Source organism: Petromyzon marinus, chromosome 80 (assembly GCF_048934315.1).
Source record: "Petromyzon marinus isolate PM22_M1 ecotype Great Lakes invasive population chromosome 80, UKy_Petmar_22M1.pri1.0, whole genome shotgun sequence".
In the NCBI taxonomy this organism is placed as follows: domain Eukaryota; kingdom Metazoa; phylum Chordata; class Hyperoartia; order Petromyzontiformes; family Petromyzontidae; genus Petromyzon; species Petromyzon marinus.
This window is the reverse complement of record NC_133746.1, coordinates 1,650,453-1,659,562: the sequence shown is the minus strand read 5'-3', so window position 1 is coordinate 1,659,562 and position 9,110 is coordinate 1,650,453. Positions and strand designations below refer to the sequence as shown.

The window sequence follows — 9,110 nt, the reverse complement described above, 5'->3', positions numbered from 1 at the left end:
ATCTTCTGGAGAACGATGGCGTCGATGGCCCCGTCGTCCATGCGAGGGTAACCCGCTCTTGCCATCGCCAGTAGAGCGGTCCGGAATGCCAACGGAGACTCTTTAGGGCGGCGTCGCCTGTCGTAAAATCGGCTGCGGACGTCGGATGGAGGCCCGTAGACGTCGGACATCCGTCGGAGGGCCGATTGAAGAGTCGCCCTTTTGTGCCTGGGGATGGTGAGGAGCGAGGCGAGAGCGTCGTCGTCCAGAGTGGCCGGTAGCGCTCGGAGCGTCTGTGCGTCCGACCAGCCCACCATCTCTTGGTGGCTCAGGAAGCGACGCTGGAACGCCGCCCAGTCACCCCCTTCAGATGTGAATTCCCGGAAGATGGGCAGGCGTTGTTGGAGGGCGGACGTCGTCTCCCCTTCAGCTTGCACCATCTCGAGCCGGAGATCGGTGATTTCCCGGCCGATAGAGTCTACTGTACCATGTCGGTACAGTGATGACGCGGCGTCCGCTGAGGAACTTGAATTCGCAGCATCGCGTGCTGATGACGTTGCGGGTTGTGATTGGCCCCCCGCGTTCCCAGGATGCCCCTGGCTTCCGCTACCGGCGGGATCACGTGGTTCTTCGGCGGGAAAATCAAAATGTCCGCCCCGGCCGATGGCGGGAACGTATGCCGGCGGTTGACTCGGCCTGCCCGCGACCTCCAAGTTGATCTCTTCGAGAATGGAGGCCGCGGCATGTAGGAGTTGAGCGAGATGGCCGTGTGCTGCCCTGAGTCCATCCCCCATGGCAGGGGGAGCGACCGGCTGCTCAACCGGTGGCTGGGCGGCTGTCAACGTGGCAGCGTTTTCAGCGGAGCTGGCGGTGCTTGCAGGTGAGGCAGCGTTGTCTTCGTTCTGGCTCCGCGCGTGGGCTGAACTTCTGGTTTCCATTTCCAACCACTTCTGACACCAGTTGTAGTGTTGTAAGGACGAGCAGACTTCTTTAGGAGGCACACTCTGTTTATTGTAGTATTTCCTTATACAACGCTTAACACACACAGAGGGATATTCGGTCCCCTCACCCAATACCCTAGGGAGGTACAGCCTCCGGACCTGGCGGGACTCACACGCCTACCGCTAACCTCCTTGATACCTAAGGAGGTACACAGCCTCCGGACTTGGCGGGACTCACACGTCTACCGCTCTCCTAGTCCTCCGGCTAGGACCTAGGGGAGGCTATCTGACCCACCGCTGGCCCGGTGGGTCCTGACCACTGGGTATGCCGAGCCTTAGCCCTTAGAAGGGCTGAAAAGCTGGTCCAGGGTCCTAGCTAGGCTTCAGCCCAGTCTTCTATCTTCGTGCAGGGAGAGAACTCCCCGAGGTCCGTTGGGTCACCCGTCTTATACCCCTTCGTGGCCAGGTAGAACCAATCATACATTCCCACGTGGAACCGTCTGATTGGTTCGCACCAAACCCTGGCCACGATCCGTTTCACCTCGACTGACCCCAACCGTTGTACCCAGGGGTAATGCTGCACTGCCCTGGTGGCAATGCAGGTTACACAACAGCGCGTAGTTAACACCTCTACAAATGTGTCAATGAGACCTGCATGAATGGTTTCTCTCATCCATAGGGAAATGTGAGCATGAGGAAGACGACGTTTTTGGCACCCAATGGTGTGCAAGGTGCTGCTTGTCCATTCAAAGACGCCGCCTTTGTTGGTCGTAATGCGCATCTCATGATGCTGTGGCTTGCAACGTTTGGTCGTACATGTCACGTATATCGTTTATTGTTAAATTGGAAATCACAGTTCCTGTGATCACTGTTACATTGTTTTTAGAACTTTATTTTGTTGATTTCGAAAAGGTTCTGGTTTAGCCATATTTGTTTGTTATAGTACACAGAGTTAGACTGGTAACTGTATTCTAAATTGTCTTATGGTTGTTATTGTTTGACTTGCATCCCACTGGGATTTTTGCACACAGCGTTGATACGCGGTGCTTTTTCTGGAAGATTTTGCGTTTTTTCCTGGATTTTTCTGTTGCGCGTAGTCACTTTAAGACGTTTATTGTTCATGTTTTTGTTTGTTGTGGTTGCACCCGATTCAAGAATCGAATGCCTCACAGGGCTATATCTAATAAATGAACTGAACTATGGGTCTCTGTGTCTCTATGGATAAGCGTGGTTTCTTATGCGAACTGGGGAATTTGGTGGGCGCTTAACATGGGAGCCTATGGGAGCTCTATGGGAGTTTGCCAGCGAGGGCAATTGTAATGTGCAGTGCGGATAGGTAGGGAAGCTTACGTCATGTAGGGAATGTGGAGGAAGGGTAACGTGAGAGCCTATGGGAGCTCAATGTGTCGCTGCTGGCAGGAGGTCACGGGACAGACCCAGCAGGTGCCATGGGTCGACTGCTGTGCCAGGCTAGGTACAGGAGTAGGTCACGGGACAGACCCAGCAGGTGCCATGGGTTGACTGCTGTGCCAGGCTAGGTGGAGGAAGAGGTCACGGGACACACCCAGCAGGTGCCATGGGTTGACTGCTGTGGAGGCTACGTGCAGGAGGTCACGTGACAGACCCAGCAGGTGCCATGGGTTGACTGCTGTGCCAGGCTAAGTGCATGTGACGACAAACATCTGGGCAGTTGCTTCTGCTGATGAGACACGGAGCTGGGCCGACTCCAAATATATAGCAGCAGGCATGGTCAAGGTCAGGATCGAACCCACGACCTCCTGTACACCAGGCGAGGTAGTTAACATCTCATCAGGGTCGGAATTGAGCCCACGACCTCCTGCGTACCAGGCGAGGTAGTTAACATCTCATCAGGGTCGGAATTGAGCCCACGACCTACTGCGTACCAGACGAGGTAGTTAACATCTCATCAGGGTCGGAATTGAGCCCACGACCTCCTACGTACCAGGCGAGGTAGTTAACATCTCATCAGGGTCAGAATTGAGCCCACGACCTCCTGCGTACCAGGCGAGGTAGTTAACATCTCATCAGGGTCGGAATTGAGCCCACGACCTCCTATGTACCAGGCGAGGTAGTTAACATCTCATCAGGGTCGGAATTGAACCCACGCCCTCCTTTATACCAGGCAAATCACCTGAGACCCTAGGCAGCAGCAACTCGCCACAACAAACACAACTGCAACGTTCTGTTGAGTCCGCTTATTTATTAACAACAACAATCGATAAACAATGGTCTAGATATATATGTACACTATTACATTATAACTTATTTTGTATCTCTATCCTAACTCTTCACACGCGCACGTGGCTAGGCTGGCTGTAGTCCATTGTGTGGTGAGTGCGGGTGGTGAGTGTGGGTGGTGAGTGTGGGTGGTGAGTATGGGTTGTGTGGGTGGTGAGTGTGGGTGGTGAGTGTGGTGAGTGTGGGTGGTGATTGTGGTGAGTGTGGGTGGTGAGTGTGGGTGGTGAGTGAGTGTGGGTGGTGAGTGAGTGTGGGTGGTGAGTGTGGGTGGTGTGGGTGGTGAGTGAGTGTGGTGAGTGTGGGTGGTGAGTGAGTGTGGTGAGTGTCAGTGGTGAGTGTGGGTGGTGAGTGTGGTGAGTGTGGGTGGTGAGTGAGTGCGGTGAGTGTGGTGGTGGTGGTGGTGCTGCTGCTGCTGCTGCTCGTGGTGGTGGTTGCACCGATTCCACCACCACCACTCCGCTACTCTGCCGTGGGCCGTCCACCACAGAGGAGCAGGCGGCCGAAGAGCGAGCGGAGTGAGCGGAGCGCCTTGCCCACACGCGCCAGGACCCCTCGCTCCCTCTCCTCCTCCTCTTCCTTCTCCTCTTCCTCCTCCTTCTCTTCCTCCTCTTCATCCTTCTCCTCTTCATCCTCCTTCTCCTCTTTATCCTCCTCCTCGTTGTCGTCATCCTCCTCCTGCGTCTCCACCACTTCCGTCCTCTCTCCAAAAGTCTGGGTGAGCAGTGACGATGGTGATGGGAGCTTCTCCTCCGGCTCCGCTCTGTGGAGAGAGGCAGCAACACCACAGCAGCGCATCATCGTCATCATCATCGTCGTCATCATCATCGTCGTCATCATCATCATCGTCATCATCATCATCGTCGTCATCAACATCGTCTTCATCATCATCATCATCAACATCGTCATCATCATCGTCATCATCATTGTCATCGTCGTCGTCATCATCATCGTCATCATACCCACAGAGACCCATAGACCTACAGAGACACATACTCATAGCGACCCATACAGACCCATACTCATAGAGACCCATCCTCATAGAGACCCATAGACCTACAGAGACCCATCCTCATAGAGACCCGTACATACCCACAGAGACCCATAGACCTACAGAGACCCATACTCATAGCGACCCATACGAATGATAGCCGAATCAAGTGGGCAGATAACATCATCATCATCATCTTCATCGCGTGGACATTCATAGCGGCAGTCAAATACTCGAAGTGCATGACGCCGATTCTCAACGTGGAGGGGAAAATCCTGAGGACCCTGAGAAGAATCCACGTGGTGACCACCACGGGGACAGAAACGCAGACTGCAAATATACAGCAGCAGCTGGCATCGTCAGGGTCGGGATCGAGCCCACGACCTCCTGTAGACCAGGCGAGGTAGTTAACATCTCATCAGGGCCGGGATCGAACCCACGACCTCCTGCGTACCAGGCGAGGTAGTTGACGTCTCATCAGGGTCGGGATCGAACCCACGACGTCCTGCGTACCAGGCGAAGTAGTTAACGTCTTATCAGGATCGGGATTGAACCCACGACCTCCTGCGTATCAGGCGAGGTGGTTAAAATCTCATCAGGGTTGGGATCGAACTCACGACTTCCTGCGTACCAGGCGAGGTACACAGAGAGAGGCTCACCGTGGCTCAGCAGCTGCAGATCCCTGCACAGGAGTGGTGCCACCGCTGCTGCTGATGGTGATGGTGGCCCAGTTGGTGGTGTCGGCCCAGCTGGTGGTGGTGGCTCGGATGGTGGTGGTTGTGGGGGTGGCCTCGCTGGCAGTGGGGGTGGCCTCGCTGGTGGTGGTGGCCCGAGTGACGGTGGTGGCCCGGATGGTGGTGGTGGTGGGGTTGGCCTCGCTGGCAGTGGGGATGGCCTTGCTGCTGGTGGTGGCCTCGCTGGCGGTGGTGGCCAGGATGGTGGTGGTGGTGGCCCGAATAGTGGTGGTGGTGGGGCTGGCCTCGCTGGCAGTGGGGGTGGCCTTGCTGCTGGTGGTGGCCTCGCTGGTGGTGGTGGCCAGGATGGTGGTGGTGGTGGTGGTGGACCGAATGGTGGTGGTGGTGCGGTTGGCCTCGCTGGCAGTGGGGGTGGCCTTGCTGCTGGTGGTGGCCTCGCTGGCGGTGGAGGTGCCCCTGATGGTGGTGGTGGTGGTGGCCCGGATGGTGCCATTGGTGGGGGTGGCCTCGCTGACGGTGGGGGTGGCCCTTCTGGTAGTGTCCCGGGTGGTCGTGGTGGTGGTGGTTTGGAGCCAGCTGTGAGCCAGCGCCTGCTCAGGCGTCATCCGGAGATTCGGATCCCATCTATTGGGAGACGCACGGGGAGGGAGGGGAGGGATGGGGGGAGACACACACGTGGTGAGAGGGGCATGGTGAGATGATTTGACAGGGTGGGAGGTGGGGGGAGAGTGGGGAGATAGTGGCGTGGGGGGAGAGATGGAGAGGGTGGGAGGGAGTGGTGGTGGGTGGTGAGTTGGTGGCAGAGCTGTCAAACCGTATGGTTTATTCCGTATTCTTGTGCAGGGAAATTGTGTTTTCAGGTCCGTACGGAGTGCAGCCGTTTCAATTCTGGGCAACAACAATAATTCGTGTCTATTTGTTTGTTTGTCCCTTGTGATGGGACTTTGCAGGATGAACGTTGAGATTTATAAGGGTCACGGGGTGACCAATAATGTTGTGTCTGTAGTAAGGTAGGGCAGTGATAAGGTGTTGACAGGTATGGGGTGCTGAGTGGGGGTGAGTGAGTGGGGGTGAGTGGTGTGGGGATGAGTGGGGGTGAGCGAGGGGTGAGTGTGGTTCGTACTGCAGGCAACGGCTGACGAAGTCCACCAGCTGAGGGTGTTGGCCCTGCAGAGCGCGGTGCAGAGGGAGGCTTCCCGGTGCCACCTGCTTGGATAGGTTGTAGGGGAGGCCCTCAGGGTCTGCAGAAACAGAGAGACGCACGCAGAGTCACCAACCACCACGTCGCCCACATACTCGCCCATCCACTTACCTACCCACCTACCTATAGACCGACATACCCACCAACTCACTCACCTGCCCACTTACCCACCTACGCTCACACCGACCAACTCACCCACCCACCTATGCACTTACCCACCTACCTATCCAGTCGCCCACATACCTACCTACATATCCACTCACCCACCTACATACCCACTCTCCCACTCACTAACCCACCCACCCACTCACCGACACACTCACCTCCCCACCCACCTACCCACCCACTCGCTCACCCACCCACCTATGCTTCCTAACGACTGTTACAAAGATCCCCAACCCCCACCCCCCCTCTCCGGGATAATCAGAGCGCCCCCCCCCCACAATAGAGCCCTATAAGAGCCTCACTGCCACCCCCCCCCATCTAACAAAACGGAATGGGTCACGTCGCTGGCGCCAGCCTGCCCGAGCCTTCAACTCACCAAAGTAAGTTGTCTTGTTAGGTGCTTCGTCCACCATTTTTTTCGGGGGCATGCCCAGGATCTGCGCACGGTTTCGGACAAAGAAAAAAGGAGGAGGGGAGGGGTTACAGCCGGTGTAGCCTCAGCGGGCCCATTGGGGCAAGTGCCGTCTGTCAGCGGTGAGTAGTGGTGGAGGCAGTGCCTGTCGAGGCCGGCACTGTGTACAAAGACAACAATCCCTCCCTCTCCTTATTAGACTCATCTCATTGCTAGGGCAAGTGCTGTTAGTAGCGAGCAGCACCTATGAAGGCCAGCACTGCGTACAAATACAACAATCTCCCCTTCCCCGTATTAGCCTCATCTCATTGCTGGGGCAAGTGCTGATTCATCGCAAGCAGCACCTATAAAGGCCAGCGCTTTGTACAAAGACAACAATCCTCCCCCCCCTCCACGTCTAAGCCTTATCTGATTGCTGGGGCAAGCACTGTTAGTCGCGAACAGCACTTATGAAGGCCGGCACTGTGTACAAAGACAACAATCCCCCCCTCCCTATATTAGCCTCATCTCATTGCTGGGCCAAGTGCTGTTAGCAGCGAGCAGCACATTTGAAGGCCGGAATGGCACACAAGGGGGTGGGTGCCCAGCACCACGCCCGGCCACCTTTGTCTCCCCCAGTGGAAATGTTTACTACACACCGTTACACCAAGTACTCGTTTGAGGCTGCGTGGACCTATGAGAGGTCCAGGACCAGGTTAGATATTCCTCGCCGGTTGTTTGTGGCCGCCAGACGAATCAAACTCTATGAGTATTGGTATCTGTGGGTCTGCATGGGTCTCTATGTGTATGGGTCTCTGTGCAGACCCACAGAGACCCATATCCATAGAGACCTGCCCGCCCACCCACCCACCGTACCCACCCACCATACCCACCGACCATACCCACCGTACCCACCCACCGACCGTACCTTGATGCAGTAGGGCAGGTGTTGTGTGAAGGTCCGTGAACGAAAGAGATACTTGCGGGTGGCCATCTCGGCCACGGTGCAGCCCAGGGCCCACATGTCCACAGCACAGGTGACATAGTAGCCCAGCAGCAGCTCCGGGGCCATGTAGGGCAACGTCCCGCACACGTGTTGGGCTGCACAGCAACAACAACAATAACAACGACGATGAATATAAAGTAGCCCCTCCGTCAACAGCGACGTGGGTTGAACAGGTTTCTTTTTTCGGTCGGTTAAATGCCTAGTTTGCTTCTGCGACCGATATTTCACGGCGGAGGCGAGTTTTTGGGTTGGACCGCGTACTCTGGCTGCCCGCCCGATGATGATGCTCAGCTGTAATCGCTCGAATTGTAAACGTCGAAGTGGATTTACATCTCCAGCACACCGGCTAGTGATGTGCAAGTGGCGATTTGGAGCGTCCTGTTCACGTGACGCTGAACCTCACTTACTGCCTGCGTCGGATGGCGGCGGGTTTGACGACGCAACGTTTACGTTGACGCGAGCTAACCCTGAAAAAAGAAACTCCACGCACGCAAAGCCACTCACTTTTATGCTTCAGGTAGGAGCTCCACCCAAAGTCGGTGACCCTGACTTTGCCGGCCGCGGTGAGCAGAATGTTATCCTGGACAAAGGGGAGAGACAGAGAAGGAATTCCACGCTCTGAGGTTACGGCAAGAGTGTCCAGCCAGCAGTGGGTCTATCACGCAAAGTGGCGCATTTACACCCACACAGGCAGCCCCCCCCCCCCCTCCCACTTTCGGCATGGGCTATGTGCCTGAGACTCGTTCAAAGTCGTTTTAATAAACTACTAAACCTATTTGTTTTATGTTACTACCAGTGTGTAAGGCCCCGCTCAGCTGCTGTGTAGCTATTCTATCAGAAACGACCTGGCCATTACGTAATAACATCATCATCATTGCGTGGACATTTATAGCAGCAGCCAAACACTCTAAACACATGTTTCAACAGGCCCATAGAGACCCATACACACCCACAGAGACCCATACTCATAAAGACCCACACAGATATAGAGACCCATTCTCATAGAGACCTACACAGACCAACAGAGACCCATTCTCATCGAGACCCACACAGACCAACAGAGACCCATACTCATAGAGACCCATAAAGACCTACAGAACCCCATACTCATAGAGACCCATAAAGACTGAAATAGTCCCATACTCATAGAGACTCACACAGACTTAGAGAGACTCATACTCAGAGAGACTCACACAGACTTAGAGAGACCCATACTCATTGAGACCCACACAGACATAGAGAGACCCAAACTAAAACTAAGCTATGTTTTACTTTACTAGGTGTAAGGCCCCACTCTGTGCTGCTGTGCAGCTGTTTTGTCAGAAGCGACCTGGCCATCACAAACGATAGCTCAACCAAGTGGGCTGATATCATCATCATCATCATCACGCGGAAATTTTAAAGCAGCGGTCAAATACTCTAAACGCTTGGTGATGTTGATTCTGAACGTGGAGGGAAAAACCGGAGGACCCAGAGTAAAATCCA

The 9,110-nt window shown here is 55.2% G+C and overlaps 1 protein-coding gene across 1 annotated transcript; it reads right to left on the bottom strand.

Annotated features, from left to right (window-relative positions):
- Positions 1-3,173: 3,173 nt before the first annotated feature.
- LOC142907603 (uncharacterized) lies at positions 3,174-6,369 on the bottom strand. The gene is made up of 2 exons (XM_076057169.1): positions 5,986-6,369; positions 3,174-5,486 (listed from the first exon to the last, which is right to left on the bottom strand). The coding sequence occupies exon 2, from the start codon at positions 5,465-5,467 to the stop codon at positions 4,823-4,825; it is 645 nt and encodes a 214-aa protein (XP_075913284.1). The 5' UTR covers positions 5,468-5,486; positions 5,986-6,369; the 3' UTR covers positions 3,174-4,822.
- Positions 6,370-9,110: the final 2,741 nt, after the last annotated feature.

Excerpts from the sequence above, each read along its gene's own strand:
- LOC142907603 (XM_076057169.1), bottom strand. The coding sequence starts at position 5,467 with ATGACGCCTGAGCAGGCGCTGGCTCACAGCTGGCTCCAAACCACCACC.